This window comes from Myotis davidii, unplaced genomic scaffold (assembly GCF_000327345.1).
Source record: "Myotis davidii unplaced genomic scaffold, ASM32734v1 scaffold78, whole genome shotgun sequence".
NCBI lineage: Eukaryota > Metazoa > Chordata > Mammalia > Chiroptera > Vespertilionidae > Myotis > Myotis davidii.
In genome coordinates, this window is record NW_006290305.1 from 1,953,197 (window position 1) to 1,972,769 (window position 19,573).

The window sequence follows — 19,573 nt, forward strand, 5'->3', positions numbered from 1 at the left end:
CTCACACTTTTATTTCCCTAGGCTGCCTTGAGATAACCCTACCAGCCGTTCTCCTCACCAACACATGCATGTACACACACGCCCACATACAAACACATGCATTTACATGTACACACATACATACCAGCCCTCCCCTGCAGGCCTGGCAAACAGAAAACCAGCAAGAACGTACCCTACAACTAAACAATTTTGCTGCGAATGATGGAGGTATCAGTGGTGGTTTCTGTGAGATGTTATGACAGAAGAATTGGCAGAACACGAGGGCTTTCTTCTCGCCTTGGCCCGTGCTCCGTCAGCTGCCCTTTGAGCCTACAATTCCCTCTGTCTCGCTGCTCAGTCTTGTGAAATATGGATAATAGGGTTATTCCCTTCTTCTTAGTGAGATTAATGAATCCGCTGTTTGTAAAATGTCTTAAAAAGTTTGCTGGAAATGTAAAAACAAATGCTTCCTAATCCATTTCCTCAAAACCCGTTGATTGAATTGAAATTCAATGCAACTCGAAAACGATGTTAAAAGGGGAGCAAGGTCGTACGTCTGTAAACTGCCATGAACCTTGTCATAAACTTGGGAAGCAGCTTTGGTTAGCTGACCCGGGGAAATGGTGTCTTAATCTGTGTCTTCGATTCCACATTAGCAACAACATGCAGTCCCTTCCACATGACGTCTTCCAAGGTTAGGATAACAAACAAATGCCTCTCCCCGTGATGCATGTGTTCCGGTGCGTCCCGGCCCAAGGTCCCTTTGCTGGTTTTTCTTTCAAACCCCATTCATTCTCAGTGATCCAGGCCAGAAAGTTCCTCCTGCAGAGCGGAGGGTAAGTGCCTTTTCTACTAATTTCTCAGGTTCTTACGTTTTGGGATGATACAGAGGACAGTTAGACCTGTCCTAAATGGGTTGTATTCAGAATTCCACCTAAGGGCTTATCCTTTTCATTGTGGTCTTTCATCCCCCCCGAGGGAGGATATCATTTTTCTAATTGAACTATAACAATAAAATCTATTACTTGTTTGTCTAACTAAAGCAGCCTTCCCTGTTGATGAATTTATTAACTTCTCTATGTTCTCAGTCTCGAAATTATCATCAGGTTCTGTACAAGGGCTATGGCCGGGCTTTTCTTAATGGAAATAGGGGTGAAAAAAATTATGCTTCTTTTACCCTTTCATGAGAATCACCCTTTTACCTGAATACTGTTTGTTTTTACAAGCGCCATAGTTTTGCTGCCCTGGCAGTTAGGAAATCTGGTATGCAGTTGGCTTCCTGCAACTCTGCCATTAACATACGCACATGGATTATTTGTGGTTCTTGGGCAACACCCTCTCTCTCTGCCTTTCTCGTCCGTTAGCCCTGTAGTCCTCTGACTTCCTTGGAAGCAACACAGGGTGTAGTATAAATAAGCATAAGAAACATTCCTTATCACAAACTCCTCCAAAGTGGTCATCACTTAGAAAGCCATGCAGCCACTGCAGACTTGAGACACTGACTCTCCTTGGTTGGCTCTGTCATGGGGGCATGCACTCTTTAGAACAGAAGCCCCACTCTTTCTATGAAAACAGCTATTTGCTATATTTGTATTTCCCTAGGCTGCCTTGAGAAAATTCTACCGCCCATCTTCTTCCCAAACACACACATGTATACATGCACACACATGCATATACATGTACACACATATATGCACATATGCAAAACCCTAAAGGGATAGAAATGGGCAAGGGATAGAGGGGGATAATGAGAGTAAGGCGTTGAGAAAGACTAGGAAGAGGAGAGCTCCCTTCAGTGCACCCTACACAGAAGTGCAGGAAAGATGCTGACAAGCTGTGCTCCCTCATTCGTCCTATAGAATAAAAGCCTAATATGCAAATCGACTGAACGGCGGAACGACCGGACACTATGACGTGCACTGGCCACCAGGGGGCAGACGCTCAATGCAGGAGCTGCCCCCTGGTGGTCAGTGTGCTCCCACAGGGAGAGCACCACTCAGCCAGAAGCTGGGCTCACGGTTGGCAAGTGCAGCAGTGGTGGCAGGAGCTTCTCCCACCTCTGCTGCAGGTGGGCAGTAAGGACTAAGGGGTCCCGGACTGTGAGAGCCCCAGACACGGTGGGAAGCTCCCTCACGCTCCTTTGGGCGAGGGAGGCAGTTGAGGAACATCTGCACAGAGAAAGGCGTGTGTGTGCTGACCATGAAAAGGTGATGAAGAAAGTGGGGAAGGGAAACTACTTGTCAATCATACCACCGGGCCAAGAAGGAAAAGAATGGGGCTGCCTCATCCCTGAAATTCAGGGTCAAGGCCCCTTGTAACGGATGCTGAACAGAATTCAAAGAAGGAATTCTACCTAACAGGGAACCCAGGGGAGAACATGGGCCTTGGAGCAAGGCAGACTTAGCAGCGGAGAACCTTGTTACTTAACCTCTCTGAGCCTCAGTTTTCTTACCTAGGAAATTAGTGGGGTAGCAAGGAATAGGAATAGTACCCCTTACATTTAATTAGAGCATTAAAAGAGAATACCTTTCACTGTGCCCCTTCTCTGACCTTTGACATAGAGAGCACTATGAGAGAAGCCACAGTGATACCCAATTGCCTTTAAAATGAAGAGTTTTAAGAACGTAATGATGTATTGGGGAGTTTGGTTTTTTATCTGTGAGAGTGTTAATTTAAATTGCTAAGCATACATTTGGGGCCCTGTACAGTGGACAGTGAATTACCTACAGTGCTTGTAGGCAAGCCAATCCTCTTCCACATCATGTACACCATGTAGCAGCCATGACTCATTAGCAAGTCACCATAACCTTATCTGTTCTCTTACTCAGATGTGCATGTTTTATCTCCTCCGCTAGATTTTTTTTATTCTCATTCGAGGATATGTTTTATTTTTTAGAGAGAGGGGAAAAGAAAGAGAAAGGGGAAGTGAGAGAGAGGTTGGGAGAGAGGGAGAGAGAGAGATAAGAGGGAAATATTAATCAGCTGCCTCCTGGACACGCCCTCAACTGGGGATTGAACCCAAAACCTAGAGATGTACCCTCATAGGGAATTGAACCCACAACCTTTTGGTGCACAGAACAATGCTCCAACCCACTGAACCACCTGGCCAGGGCTCCTCAGCTAGATTTTTGTGGGCAGTATGGTATTTCCTATCTTTTTCGTTTCCAACACACGTAACCATTTTCTAGTCAAATTTAGGGCTCTCCCATGGATTTGCAGGATTGGCCACGGCAGCTCAGCAATGCACACCAGCAGAGCTGGGTTTCAGAACCACCTCCTCCTAAGAAGTGCCCGTAGCTCTGCCAGCATTTCCTTTTCTTTATCAATTCTACCACCAAATGCACTCAAGACTGAAAATATGCACCAAATCTGACCACATTTAATGGGCTCAAGTGTAAGATGAGAGACTCTGTCCAGTCTCCATAGGTGGTTCATGCTGGGCACAGGCCTTGGGAAACAGCATCTATTATAAGGAGTTGGCTCACGAGATTATGGAGGCTGAGAAGTCCCAAGATTTGCAGTCTGCCAGCTGGAGACTCAGGAGAGCCGATGGGCGTCCCTGTCAGGAAGCCAGCAGACCCCAAAAGAGCTGAGATTTCCATTTGAATCCTAGAGGCAGGAAAAAACGAATGCCCCTGCCCAGCAATCAGACAGGAGTTCTTCCTTACTCATGGAGCCTTTTTTTCATTGTTTAAAGTATTACATGTAGTTTTACATATGTCTCCTTTTTCATGAAGCCTTCTTGTTCAACACATTGGATGAGGCCTGCCTACACTGGGGAGCGCAATCTGCTTTACTCAGACTATGGATTCAAATGTTAATCTCATCCATAAACACCCAGAATAATGTTTGACCAAATACCAGGCACCGTGAGGCCCAAATTGACACATAAAGTTAACCATCAAAGGCCTCATTCTCCTCAGCATGTTGAACATGAGTGGATGCTTTAGCGTATAGACTTCCCAGGGCCCACGTAGGTAGAGCTAGAGTAACTAACCACGGCAGGTTGCCTGAGACTGAGGTTGCCCAGGATGCAGGACTCCCAGTCCCGGGAACACAGGATAAAGTGGTCAACCTAGGTAGAACCCTACCAGCAGCTACCACCTGCCACTCCACTCCTTTCCTAATCATCTACCTACCGAACTCAAACATTTCTGCCTTAAAACTTGACCCCAGTCCTTTGTAAGGAAATTAGGTGGTTTTTTTTTTTTTTTTCAGGAAAACCTTTAGTGTAAGACAGTGATATGTGCCCTGTGGACTTTGGATCAAAAGCTACACTTGATTCACTCTCCCAATAGCAGCTTTACAACATGGCAGCTGGCTTCCAGCAAGCCTGAATGGAGAGGGATTAAGCTCCTTTTCTTGTGGGGAGGAGTATAAAGAACTTGCGGTCATATCCTTAAAACCACCACAATGGCAAAGGAAAATTTGAAACATTTCATAAAATCGTCTGGGTCGCCCTAGCTGGTTTGGCTCAGTGGATAGAGTATTGGCCTGGGGACTGAAAGGTCCTGGGTTTGATTCCGGTCAAGGGCATATGCCCAGGTTGCGGGCTCAATTCCCAGTAGGGAATGTGCAGGAGGCAGCCAATCAATGATTCTCTCTCATTACTGATGCTTCTGTCTCTCTCTCTCCCTCTCCCTTCCTCTCTGAAATTAAAAAAATAAAATAAAAATCTGTGTCTAGCCAGCTGGAAACTGAATCAGTAAAAATTTCACATGCTTTCGCCTTAAGCAGACTTCTCAAAGTCACTCAACTATGATCTAGTCAGCCTTTTCTGCTTGAGGAAAACTGGATCCTTTTACTGCCATAATTCAACTTCAACCTCGAAAAAACTTGAAAACGTTAGAAATCTCCAGAAATACCATTCCTGCGAGTTCAGCCTTTGAGATAAAAATAATAATGTGTATTGCTTTGCATAGTCAACTTTGGAAATGTACATCAATACGTTTGCCATTATTCTATATGCTCTAAGGCAGGGGTGGGAAAACTTTTTGACTCGAGGGCCACAATGGGTTCTTAAACTGGACCGGAGGGCTGGAACAAAAGCATGGATGGAGTGTTTGTGTGAACTAATATAAATTCAAAGTAAACATCATTACATAAAAGGGTACGGTCTTTTTTTTTTTTTTTTAGTTTTATTCATTTCAAACGGGCTGGATCTGGCCCGCGGGCCGTAGTTTGCCCACGGCTGCTCTAAGGTCAGGCAGTGAAAAAGAAAGGACCCAAACATCTCATCGGACCCCTGAATCCAGCCACTCCTCCAAGTCAAAGAAAGGTAGTTGTGTGTTTTTCTGTTTCTATGCATGCCTTTCATTTCCTTACCTCTTTTCTCATTCTCATTTATCTCACATCAAATTGGGTTCCTGAGAAGAAGAGGAAACGGAAAGAGGAGAGGACAAAGGATAATCTTTATTTTTATTTCTGGGCTCAAAATTCCAGTAAAGATTTGTCAGTGAGTGCTGAGGATGAAGGCCCAGTAAACTGTGTTATTTAAAATATGACACCATTAAATTTCATTGAGGCAATAGAGCTTCCTTCAAGTTAACATGGCTTGTGTTTATTTTGCAGTTTATTTTGCAACTGATATTTTTTATATATTCTTTCCTAGGTGACCGTGTAGTTTCTACCTCAGATCTCCCACAAGTACTACCCATCCCCCCACCCCCCAAAAATTCTGAAAAATCAGTTCAATCTTCTGTCAAGTCCAAGTAACATCACTGCCTTAACCACAAGCAGGAGAAATGAAGCACATAATCAACCTATATGAGAACATCAACGATACAGCAAGAAATAATTCGGACTGTCCTCACGTGGTTTTGCCAGAAGAGATATTTTTTACCATCTCCATCGCCGGGGTGCTGGAGAATCTGATCGTCCTGCTGGCTGTGGTCAAGAATAAGAACCTCCAGGCGCCCATGTACCTTTTCATCTGCAGCCTGGCCATTTCCGACATGCTGGGCAGCTTGTATAAGATCTTAGAAAACATCCTGATCATGCTCAGAAACAAGGGTTACCTCAAGCCTCGTGGCAATTTTGAAACCACAGCCGATGACATCATCGACTCCCTGTTCATCCTCTCCCTCCTGGGCTCCATTTTCAGCCTGTCCGTGATCGCCGCTGACCGCTACATCACCATCTTCCATGCCCTGCAGTACCACAGCATCGTGACCATGCGCCGCGCCGTCGCCGTCCTGGCGGTCATCTGGACATGCTGCACGTGCAGTGGCATCGCCATGGTGATCTTCTCCCATCGCGTCCCCACAGTGATCACCTTTACATCGCTGTTCCCTCTGATGCTGGTCTTTATCCTCTGCCTCTATGTGCACATGTTCTTGCTGGCCCGTGCCCATGCCAGGAAGATCTCAACACTGTCCAGAGCCAACATGAAAGGGGCCATCACACTGACCATCCTGCTGGGGGTCTTCATCTTTTGCTGGGCCCCCTTTGTTCTTCATGTCCTCTTAATGACGTTCTGCCCGAATAACCCTTACTGTGCCTGCTACATGTCCCTCTTCCAGGTGAATGGCATGTTGATCATGTGCAATGCAGTCATTGACCCCTTCATATATGCCTTCCGCAGCCCAGAGCTCAGGGAAGCATTCAAAAAGATGATCTTCTGCAGCAGGTTCTAGTAGAATTACTGATTCTCACCAGGGGGATTAATTATCATCACGGGGATAATATTGTCACGTGATAGAATAACATGACATACCAACAAATACTAATACCGCCCTATCATTCCCTAGTGTGCATGAGGATTAGCCCACTTACTAGTATTTGTAATAGTTTGGTCCTGTGTGAACAGGCTTGCTGGAGTACAACTCTTGTAACTAGAGAGATAAAATAATGCACTAAAAGGGACAGAATACAAAGCACATACAGCAATGCAAATTTGAGAGCTTTGGGCTAAGGGGAGAACTTGCTCTTTTATAGGTATCCTGTAAGCCTATTACTGAGTGGCCTTTCCAGGCTAGAGGACACGATAAGGGGTTTCTAGACGTTAAAGTACCAGGACAAGTATTCAGGCCAGAAACAATATGTAGGCCTTTGTAAGCCCAAGGTGCCAATTAATTGCTGCAGCTGAATTTGCCTGTCCCACACCACCATGCAGAAGGCCTGCCCTCCCTCCCGCCTACCTGTCTGCTTTATTAAATGCCGTTCCGAATCTTTTTGGAAGCAGGCAGGATATAAATTATAAATGTCAAATAACCAGCTTTGAGTTTTCAAGAATAAAGGAACCTTCTCTGTCAGATTTCTTTGCTCACGCAGTACCCCACTGGCTTTAAAATCCTTTCTTGGTTAAAACTCCTCATGCATTAGAAGCACACATTTCAAAGGAAGAAATAAAAACTGAATCAGCTTGGTTCCTGTGTGTTAATAAAGGCCAGAGGAAAATTGTGACCATCTGAAGAAGGTATATCCAATCTTTGTGAATTTGTCCAAATGCAGAAGTAAAGGAAAAGAGGCCCCACGCCCCAATATGTATTTTTTTAAGTAAAGCGGGAGAGAGAGATCATCATGCTTGATACTCTGGGAAAAACCAATACCAAAATAATACTTCAAGAATTTCAAGAACAGTGCTATTATTGAGATCCAAGGCAGAAACCGATGGAAAGACATTTTATTTCCTTCCACAGCTGAGTCTGAGAGACTCAGTCACTACAAACTTTCATCATACCATCAGCTACAGGACGGATGCCAGATATTAAAAAGAGGCATTGCCAATGGGAATAAAAGAAACAGTTTGTAAACTCATCTGTTGTTAATAGCTTAAAAAATACAGCTTAAAGAAGCAGCAGAAGGTGGGTGGGAACAGATCAACCAAAGAACTTGAATGTATATTTGCATGACCCATGGACACAGACAATAGGGTGGAGAAGGCATCCTGGGGGAGGGGGGCAAGTGCAGGAGGGGGGTCAATGGGGGGAAAGGGGATATCTAATATTTTCAACAATAAAGATACATCATTTTTAAACAAGAAGAAGAAGCAGCAGCTTCTAACCATAGTCCTAGCTAAGTTGGAGAGTGGCTTAAAGGGGCAAGAGATGAAAGAGGGAGAGGAAAGAAGCCGGATTCACGGGTCTTCAGGATCCAAGGAGCCTTCTGGAAGAGGCAACACTTTACCTCAGTAGAGTTTTTCCTGAGCTGCTGAGAGCAGAATCCAGCCACAAGACAGGACTTCTGGTCTGGTGATGAGTTTGATATTAGACGTGAGGAGGAATGGGATCTTAAGAAGCAGAGCAGAAGGCGCGGAGTTTAAGGGAAGACAGCTGTAGGCATTCTTCCAGACGGCCTCCTCCACAGTTTGGAGATGAAACTGAAAGTGCCGCTTGTTGTTCTCTGTTCTGTAATAATCCTTTGGTCCTTTCCCCTCACCAGTGAGATATATCACACTAATGTATATTAAACCAAATTTATTAATAGATAAAGTACTATCTGTAAATTTATTTTCCATAAAATCTAAAGCACTGCTCTATAAATGACTTTTAAATGTTATTTCCACCATTAAAAGAACAATGTATAGCATATTTTTCTGTGATTAAACTGAGTATTCTCAATAAATTGTAACCTTTCTTTGATGTTGTGCTGTTCTACGGTCCTATAGAGGTGGGTAGTGCAACTTAAGCCCCGTCATAAATGGTCCCAAGCTGCTGTTCTGCCGTTGCTACCAGCTTGGCTACCACTCTCAAGCTCTCAGCTGTCACACCTGACTGTGGGCATAGGAAGTCACCTAGATATACCTCTGCTTCTCACTGCATTCAATTTGTTGTGTTTAATCTAAGATACAAATCAAGGAGGCTACTCTAACGGTGCATAAAGGAAAAACAGGCTGAGTGCTAACTCAGAGACATTTCCAATTCTAGGTTTTCATCTATATTCAATTCAGATCAGCATTGGCAGCACTTAGAATTACTGAAATAAGTATGGTTTCCTACCTCTACCTTCCTATGTAATTCAAACAAAAACAGTGTGGAAGTGCGTTCATTTGAGTAAGGAAGACCATCAAGGCTCAGATTTTTTCCACAATTATTATTTTAATTCTTTTATCAAAATATCAAACTTTTTAATGGCTTTGCTAATGCCATTAGCATATTTTCCGTTTTGTTGATGATCTAGCCTTGGATCAATTCAGCTGAGAATGTCAGTAAAAATATGAAGTATTATAGCTGAGCTGATGTCCTCTTTAAGGCGGGAATATTCTACTCTGTGCCCCCTCTAATAAAATGGGAGGGGAGTTTCCTCTTCCTCTCTCTCATTGCCCCATTGCTAAGGTCTGAATGTGTGCGTTTTTTCCCCAAAACTCACACATGTTGAAATCTGACTCCTGAAAGGTGGTAGTATTAGGAGGTGGGCCGTTGGGAGGTACTTGAATCCTGAGGGTGGAGTCCTCATGAATGGGATTAGTGCCCTTATTAAAGGCTACAGAGCCATCCCTCACCCCTTCTGCCATGGGAGGACACAGTGAGAGAAGGCACCAGCTATGAACCCTGAGGAGGAACCTCATCCCACCGTGCTAGCCTCAAGAACTGTGAGAAACAAGTTTCTGATGTTCATAAGCCACCTGGTCTGTGGTATTTCATTCTAGCAGCCCCAACACACTAAGACACCATATATGCATGGACAGACATGAGTAAGCCAATAAACACCCCACTCCTTCACCACATGTTCCCTGGGCTGAGGGAGCAGTCAAGGAGCAGCCGCAGACCGCTTGGTTAAAACCGACTGAGAAGCATAAGCACATCCATAACGAATCCTGGAAAGCTGCCAGAGTTAATGCTTCCTGGATTGTGAGGACATCTAGTAATAATAACAATAGTGCCTACCTATTACCGAACAGTTGCTACCAGTCAGGTATTATTCTGAGCTTTGCATACATTGATTCTTACCACAGTCTTAAGACTGCGTACTATTACTATTCCCATTTTTTTAGATGAATAGAGATATTAAGGAACTTCTCCTGCACCAGACTCTAAGGTTGCCCTTGTGATCCCTGCCCCCTGGAGTTTCCCATCTTTGTGTAACCCCTACCCCTTGAGTGTGGGCTAACTGTGACTTGATTCTAACTCATAGAACATGGCTAGTGTGATGGAATATCACTCTCATGACTATGTTACATTATATAAAAGACTGCTTACTGGCTTGATAGAGTAAGCAGACATTCTAGGAACTCCACTGGCAAAGGACAACAGGGAGCCTGTAGTTCTTTTGCAAACAATGGAGGCCCTCAGCACTGAACGCTGCTAACTGTCACCTGAGCCTGGAAGCAGACCCTGAGCATCAGATAAACGTGCAATCCAGCTCACACCTCGACTGCAGCCTTGTGGGATCCTGAGCAGGCGATCAGCTAAGCCATGCCCAGCTATGGAAACGGCGAGAGAACATATGTGCGCTATTGTAAGCATCCAAGTTTGTGGAAATTTGTTGTGCAACCATTGGAAACTAATACATGTACCCAACTCAAGTGAGTGAGTGCCACAGTTAGGAGTCAACTCTAGGCTGCAGTGTGGCCTCAGAGCCCACTCTCCGTGGTGCTATGCTGCTCCACATACAAAAAAAAAAAAAGTCATATCATGACAGAATGACTATTCCCTTTCTCTCGTTCCATGCCAGGACAGGCAAGTCAAAATAACTGGGGCCTTCCTGTTCTAGCTGAGCACTTCGCTCCTAATATAGCGTGTCACTGAAAGAGAAGCATCCTTATCCCCACCCTACTCCCTGGCTCAGAGATTATTTCCTGAAAGGGAAAGCAGGCCATAAAATAAATAGCTCCTTATCTCTTCCCAAAGTAACTGACTTCATTGTCAACAGAGTGTAGAGAAATCCCAGCACTCTGGAGAACAGAGGAGGTTGTGGCAACAGGCAGTTGGGAAAGGAACTATAGATTCATTAGAAATACAGACTGATCTACAGGCCAGGGAGTTTGCTGAGAAAAGAAGGGAGCAGTGGGGTCAGAACCAATCTCAATAATTGACTTCGCCAACTATCCCTTCAAAGGAACCCAAATTTGATTAGTCTTTGGAGCAGTTTGTGCCCTAGGACATTGTTGAAAACAATAGTCAGCCAGCAATTAGTGGGGCTTAACATCTGGGTATGGTCAGGAAAAGACCAAACAGCACTGTCAGAACCACTGTCAGTCATTCGAGGTAACGGGTAAGCTAGCCCAATTCTGCACCTCCCCACCCCCCGTTCCCCACCCCCACCCCTGAGAAGAACACCAGAGGCATAATACTGCAGGGTGGGGTGGGGGGTAGGCTTCATTAAAATAATCCAGCCAGGCACTAAGCAAATAAACTAGCAACAAAGAAGAACAAACCCCAGAAGGGGGAGGGGACCGGTACCCAGAGTTACTACATCGCATTATCGAAAATGTCCAATTTTCAGCAAAAAAAAATTACAAGGCATGCAAAGAAACAGAAAAGTATAACCAATAAATACAACGGGAGGCGGGGGGAGGGGGAGGGCTGGCAACAAGAACTGCCTGTGAGAGCCAACCAGATGTCAAACTTAGCAAAGATGTCAAAGTAGCTGCTATAAATATGTCCACACAATTAAACACAGAAACCAGGGGCGTGCGCAATGAAGAAAGAGGTAGCTAAGTTTCAGTAAGAAAGCCTAGTGGCATTTTTGTTACCTACTATTGTCCTCCGTTCCCCAGCCGACCGGTGGCTGTGGAAATGGTGGCCCACATTACTGCTCACTGGTTCCAGAACTTGGTTCTCAAAAAACTGGGGTTGTGCTTTTTGGACCATTCGGGCAGTTCCCTGGGGAAGCAGCACAGAGCCTGGCCTCAGTTGTACCTCCCTCAATGCGGCATTAGGTTCCAGGAGGGAGCTAATGAATGCATTTAAGACATGTGCTCGCCACAAGCAGCAGGCAGACCTAAACGCCTGTGAGGAGGATGCTGACGAGGAAGATTCTTGGGCAAATAAGGGCTTTCAACTGCAACCATGGACACCAGGGAATCCGGAGTGCAACATGTATATTCATGGTTCAGAAACGACCCGAAAGGACCCTAAACTTGCATTTGTTTTTATTTATCTTTTTAAATTGATTTCAGAAAAGAAGGGAGAGGGAGAAATAGAAACATCAGTGATGAGTGAGAATCACCACAGCCTCCCGCATGCCCTCTACTGGGGACCCATCCTGCAACCCTGGCATGTGCCCTTGACTACAATCAAACCTGGGACCCTTGAGTCTGCAGGCTGATGCTCTGTCCACTGAGCCAAACCAGATAGGGCCTAAACTTGCACTTCTGACTGACCCCTGGGCACTGCACAAACAGGAGGTGAAAGCTAAGGCAGAGCTGAAGCAATCTGGCTTAATGTTGAAAGAGCTTTCTAGCTTAGAGCCAACCTGTAAAGACCAGGAATGTTTATTTTTCTTTTTGCCTCTTGGCATGTAAGGAAGTCTCTGTCAGATCACTGGCTGAACACAGAGATAAAGGAACAGAAACATCAATGCTCACACACAAAAGGAATACAGTCTTTGCAAAAATTGTTTGGAAAAATCACTAAACAAATGGATGGTTGTAGTCCTCAGCAATGAACAATACCAAACTCTTGGGAAGGGAGAGAATTTGATTTTCAGAATTATCACATTATAGTATTTAATGTGTCCAATTTTCAAAGAAAAAAAAAAGTCATGAAGAAACAGAAAAGTTTAGCCAACTCACAGAAAGAAAAAGAAAATTGGCAGAAATGCTCCCTGAAGAAGTCCAGACACTGGACTTACTAGATTAAAAACTTTAAATCAACTATTCTATATAGTATGCTCAAAGTGCTAAAGGAAACCATGAACAAAGAGCTAAAGGAGACCAAGAGAATAATGTATATGAAATGTATATAAAAATAATGTAAAAGGAAATGGAGATTATTTAAAAAGGAAGGAAATAAAAATTCTGGAGCTGAAAAGTACAATATCAGAAATGAAAAATTCACTAGATGGGGGTTAGAAAGCATATTTGAGAAGGAAAAAGGAAAAAATCATTAAGTGTAAAAACAAGACAATTAAAATTATCCAGTCTGAACTTATACGCATATATGCAGAGTCCATGAACAAACAATAGTGAGTGGAAGGCCTAGGAAGGGGGCAGGAGTGAGGTGGAGGAGGTCAAGGATAGGGTGGGGGGCGGTGTACATTTGTAATACTTTCAACAATAAAGATTTTTTAAAATTACCAAAAAATTATCCAATCTGAGGAGCAAAAGAAAAATAAATTAAGAAAATGACAGAGCCTAGGGGATCTGTGGGATATCATCAAGTATATCAACATATGTATTATGGGGTCCCAGAAGGAAGAGAGAGAGGAGGGGCAAAAGGACTTGAAGAAATGCCAGCCAAAAACTTCCCAAATATAATGAAAGACATGAACTCAACAGCTAAGAAGCTCATCTTAGCGCAGAAACACAAAAGAGAACAAAATTAAACCTTTCTGACCATGGGACTTAATCTGGTGTTGACTTCTTTTTCTTTAATATTTTTATTAATTAAATATTTCAAGCCTGCATAGTATAGAAAACACATAATGCGTATGAGTGTGTATGATCTAGCTTTATCAAATTGTAACATTTGTCTGTGTCTATTTTATATTTTTTTAAAATATATTTTATTGATTTTTTACAGAGAGGAAGGGAGAGAGATAGAGAGTTAGAAACATCGATGAGAGAGAAACATCGATCAGCTGCCTCCTGCACATCTCCCATTGGGGATGTGCCCGCAACCAAGGTACATGCCCTTGACTGGAATCGACCCCGGGACCTTTCAGTCCGCAGGCCGACGCTCTATCCACTGAGCCAAACCGGTTTTGGCCTGTTTTATATTTTTAAAGAAAATAAAACATTACAGACTAGAGGCCTGGTGCATGAATTTCGTGCACTTGGGGGGGGGGCCTCAGCCTGGTCTGCTCCCTCTCACAGCTGGGAGCCCTTGGGGATGTCCGACTGATGTCATCCATGGGGAGCGGGCCTAAGCCATCAATCGAACATCCTTAGTGCTGCCATGGAGGCGGGGAGAAGCTCCCGCCACTGCCATTATGTTCGCCAGCCATTAGCCCGGCTTCTGCTGAGCAGAGCTCCCTCTGTGGGAGTGCACTGACCACCAGGGAGCAGCTCCTGCATTGAGCATCTGCCCACTGGTGGTCAGTGTGCATCATAATGACCATTTGGTCGATTTGCATATTAGCCTTTTATTATATAGGATAGACTGAAGACCCAGAGCACTCCTCTTTGCTGCAGGCTCCTCTCTTAGAGCCACCCTACAAGGGTCCTGCATTTCATAACTCCAGGGAGCATCACTCATGTTGTATTGGATGGGAATGCCATCGCAAATGAAGTCATGTGAATGATACTCCTTGAAGTAGTAAAAGATGGTGAAGTCTTTTATCCTATTAGTATTTTTTGTATCTGCATGAGCATACATGATATTGTTTTGCATTTTAAAAAGTTTTTAGCCCTGACCAGTTTGGCTCAGTGAATAGAGCATCAGCCTGCGGACTGGAGGGTCCCGGGTTCGATTCCCATCAAGGGCAGGTACCTTGGTTGTGGGCCCACCCCAGTGGGGAGTGTGCAGGAGGCAGCTGAATCAATGTTTCTCTCTCATCAATGTTTCTACCTCTCTAACCCTCTCTTTCTTCCTTCCTCTCTGTAAAAAATCAATAAAATATATTTTTTTAAAAAAGTTTTATATCAATGCTAACATACTAAACATATTTACCTAAAACCTTTTTATTTTGCTTGTGTTAATGGGAATTATACATGTTGATACCAATAGCAATAGTTCATTCGCTTCACGGCTGTGCATTATTCCATTGCATGAATGTAACATAATGTGTCTGTTCTCCTGTTGCTTGAGATTTAGATCATCTCACATTGTTTACTATTATGAACAAAGCTTCTATGTACATTCTTATATATGTCTGCTTGTGAGCATGTCCAAGAGTTTCTCCAGAGCCTGTTTACAGGACAGGTACATTGCAAATTAACTAGAAAGTGCAAAACTATTTTCCAAAATGATTGTGTTAACTTACAATTTCACCATCAATAGACAGAAATTCCTGATTGCCTGTATCCTCGCCAATTCATAATATCCTCAGACTTTTGTCAACTTGACATATCCGTGTCTATGCCAGATAACTAATGAGGCTGAATGTATTTTCATGTTTGTTAATCATTTGTATTTTATGAAACCTTGCTGACGACATTTAGTTTTCTCATTTGCTTTTGGACCTGGGGGTTTTCTGTATGTATTGAGGATATTTTCAAATATGGCCCTTACTCTTTTTCTCCTCTTATCTGCATAAAACTTCCTGCACAATGGTGAAAAGAAGCGAAAAGATTGAAGGATTCTTTATGCTTTTCTTAACTTTAATAGGAATGTTTTTGAGAATTTCATTAATGTTTATTTTTTGAAAGTTATCTTTTGTTAAATTGAAGATGTGCTTTGCTTGCCTAGTTTCCTAAGAATTTTTTTATTCTTAATGAATGTTGAATTTGCTTACTGTTTTTTCATTATCTATCAGATGATCACTTTTGACTCATTTAACTTATTATTGTGGTATATTACATTAATTGATATTTTATATCATGTTATCTTTGCAACTATAGCAATGATGGCCAAATCTACAAAGTTGAAATATATTGTTTGATTTTTTTCCTTGATCTCATTGCTAACCCATTTATCCTATATAATAAAAGCCTAATATGCTAAGTGCCTGGTCGTCCAGTCGGCCGTTCAACCAATCAAAGCGTAATGTGCTAATGATATGCTAAGGTCGCTCAACCACTCGCTATGACATGCACTGACCACCAGGGGGCAGATGCCCTGAACCTCTAGTGTGAAAGTCCACGGCCAGCGTGGCTTTCGGGGTTCAAAGGCTTGGAGGAAGAGCTGACGCACAAATGACACACAAGACGAAATATTAATTTTGATACCGGGGGAAACCAGAGGAAAAGTCAACCATGGCAGTCAAGTTCTCTCTGAGTCTCTGTTCCCAGCTGCTTTTATTTACTAGAATACACAATTGCCTTTTAGGAATGCAAACTGACATATCCATGGTAATGTTTAGTAAACAGTAAGATGGTCAGGTTTGGGGGGAGTTTGCTTTAGGCCACTGAGTCAGCAGCAAGTAATAAAATGTAAATATTCACCCTGTGAATATCAAAAGGAGTACTAGCAGAATCCTCACATTTATATTAATTACTGTTGATCTTGGTTTCCAGCACAGTAGGTTAGCTTGCTGCTGGGGTGACCATCAGGACTGAGGGAGACAGGCTAAACATGCCCTGGAGCTCTCCCAAAGTCCCTCACCAGCTGGCCAACTTTCTGCATCCTGCCCTGTCCCCGATAGTGCACCAATGGGGTCCCTCATATTAAGTAAAAAAGATTGTGACCACAGTGCAGAGAAAAGGAACTAGTGAGGAAGGGAGAAGTCATGAGATTAAAGAGTTCTAAGAGGCAGCCATTGGACATATTCTTGGAAACCCTGAGAATGTTTATAATGTGTTGGGCTTTCAACAGGATGTGAGATGCAAAACTAGTGCTGTCTTATTAAATACTGAAAGAAGAATGATGCCCCAAAGCTGGAAGAATACAATTTACAAGAACAGGAGTCTTATTGGAAAAAATTCTCTACAAAGTTTATTGAAATTTAATAAAATATTGTGGTTGTAAAACCAAACATTTAATTTTTTTTGCTTTAAAAATTGAAGTGCCATTTTTTTGTCATGTGCTCTTCCTAATTTTCCATTTCATATGAGCTATGTGAAAAGAGCTTGTGAAAGGAAAACATTATTTCTATCAAATTTTAAAAATCAAAGTAATATTTGCTTCTGAAGCCTGACCACTAGGAGACTAATGGTGATTCCTCAGAATCCTCAAATGATCCTCAAACCAGTCCCCTTCCCAGGTTTCTATCCCCAGCTACATGTCAACACGTCATATTTAATTTTCAGTAAAACTTAGGAAAGAAATAAACCTTTTGGGAAAATTTGGGCTAAATTCCATTTAGTAAATAAACGTATGACTATATCAGGAAAGCATTCTCAGTTAATAAGACTTTTCTGTAGAGACTTTCACACTCTATGTTCTGAATTTTAAATCTCAGAAAATAAGCCCAGAGACCACAGTCACCTGTTAATTAAAAAAGTGAATAATTCCAAGAGGACTTGGACTCCTCGGTTATTTTGCCAATTTTATACAAATACAGCACTTTTCCCAAGATCTCTTTCTAAGAACGATAGCATACATCTGCAAAGCACACTGCTGTCCTTACTTTGCCAGCACAGTCCATCAATGCAGAGTATTACTATAAATAATAAAGCAGCTCAGAACTCAAAGAGCAAAAGGTCGGGACACTTAATATAATATTGTAGTTGCAAAATCAAAATACTTAATTTTTGGACAGTTGAATTTACCACAAAACCCTCACTATTCCATGTTCCCTCTTTTCTGTCGTTTTTTCCTTTCTGGACTATTCATGGCCTTCAAGCTTGAAGTTTTTCACACAATTTACTTAACCTAAGTGCAATCATCAAGTAGACTCTTCCAAGTACATAGCGGCATCTGGATGGGTTTCAATCATAGTTCACTTGCTGGCAATCGCAGTACTTGATTGTTGGGAGGAAGCTAAGAACTTGCCCTTGCAGGAACTTTGTGGTACTTTTTCACCCAGAGTCCATTTCTTTCAGCAAATGGCTGGCTGCAGCTCAAAGATTCAGAAATTTCGTAAATTTTCTTTAATTGGGACTCCAACCACTAGTCATCAACAAATTTGAGCAATTTCTAAAATTGTCTTTGAAAATTCATTTCAGGGAAAGAAAAAGGAAAACCAATAACAGAAATAAACTCATCTTGAAAACTGACAATAAATACAATAGCCCTAGCCAGTTTGACTCAGTGGGCAGAATGTTGGCCTGCAGACTGAAGGGGTTCAGGGCTCGATTCCGGTCAAGGGCACGTACCTCGGTTGCAGGCACCTCCCTGGCCCCGGCCCTAGTCAGGATGTGTGCAGGAGGCAACCAATCAATGTGTTTCTCTCACATCAATATTACCCTCTCTCTTTAAAAATCAATGGAAAAATGTCCTCAGGTGAGGATTAAAAATAAATAAATAGTCTCAATTCTGAGAATCCCTAGCACCTTCTCAAGGACAGACATGGCAGCTCCTACCTTCATATCAAAGGGCCTCTCTACATGCTTGATGTTTTCGTTAATACATTCCAGAAGAAGCTGTGCACGTGGGTTGATACAGGGAAACTACCTGTGTTTAAATTACACGGGGTGGGCGGGGGGGAGCTTTGTTACCCTATATGAGAGGTTTATTCATTTGTTAATTGAGAATGTTGTCCTAAATAATTTCTAAAGTCCCTATTAGTGGAGGTCATAAGGGACTAGATTTGAGCAGATACTTAACAAAGGAAACCAATATTCTTAACTATGAAAAACAGAGGACATTGGCCTCACTTTTATACATTAAGTATCATACTTCCTCATCCATCTTTTAAAAAACATTCAAAAATAGGCTGAACAGTCAGACATCATGATATTGAGAAGTGAGGGAGTGGTCAGCCTGAAGACCTTCAAACAAGTGATCTTACAACTATGACTCATTTCGGATTAATTTAGAAAATGTATTTTGTTTTTTGGTTTTTCTTTTGCAAACAGAAGCAATTGTGTCTTCTATATTTTACCTATTTGATTCCAGCATTTGATTCTTCCCCACTATCTGTTTTCTGGTTTACGTTTTGCTGCAACAGAAGGGCCAGAAATAGCATCACTGATCAAGTTAGAGAGGCAGGGACTGTCCTTTGAATATAATGTCAGCAATAGGATTTCATTATGGAATGTCAGGTGTCCCAAGAAGTACACACAGAAGTTAATTTCTTGTTAACTTATTTTCACTACTATCTTAAGTATCACCAGGAACTAAACAACCTTTATGTGATCACCAACAAACGTCATGTTTAACATGCTTTCAGCTAAATTTCTTCTGGTGGATTACTTCTTGTAGCAGTGAACAACTAAACTATTGTTTTTGAAGCCATGGGAATCTTGGTAGAGCAAATAGAGTGTTGTTTTATATAAAGAATGGGGCTTTTAGGTCAAAATATAGCATAGGATAATTGAGATGGAGTTTCCATAAAAAGAAACAATAGACCAGTTAAAAACTAAGCCACATAATAAACTAAGCAAAAATTATTATAACCCAAGATTATAAATACAATGTGATGCAATATCTTCCTTGACAAGATTTGTATTCTCTTTGAGAATAACTGTCTCCTGCTGGTGGAGGATAGCACAGGCAGGTATCAAAAAAGGGACGAAAGGATTAAGCTGCTGAGAAATTTAAGGCCAGCAGCTCCCCAGCAGGGATTGTTTCCGTCCCATACTTGTTACAGAATGAAAGGCCCCAGGTGTTGGAGAGGAGCCACAGTGCTAGAGTCCTTTTTGCTTTCTCCCCTGAGGGAGACCTTCTGCCCCGGGGGCTCCCCCTTACCCCACTAGACCACAGAGGCGAATCAGTGGGCCTTACAGCAGCCCAATCCACTCCACTGTTAGATATTCAGTGCGTAGCTAATGTGGCCACTGCCCACTGTC

At 42.6% G+C, this 19,573-nt stretch overlaps 1 protein-coding gene across 1 annotated transcript; it reads left to right on the forward strand.

Moving 5' to 3' along the window:
* Nucleotides 1-683: 683 nt before the first annotated feature.
* MC2R (melanocortin 2 receptor) lies at nt 684-7,837 on the forward strand. Its single transcript, XM_015563604.1, has 2 exons — nt 684-815; nt 5,591-7,837. Exon 2 carries the CDS (start codon nt 5,724-5,726, stop codon nt 6,612-6,614), a length of 891 nt encoding a protein of 296 aa, XP_015419090.1. The 5' UTR covers nt 684-815; nt 5,591-5,723; the 3' UTR covers nt 6,615-7,837.
* Nucleotides 7,838-19,573: the final 11,736 nt, after the last annotated feature.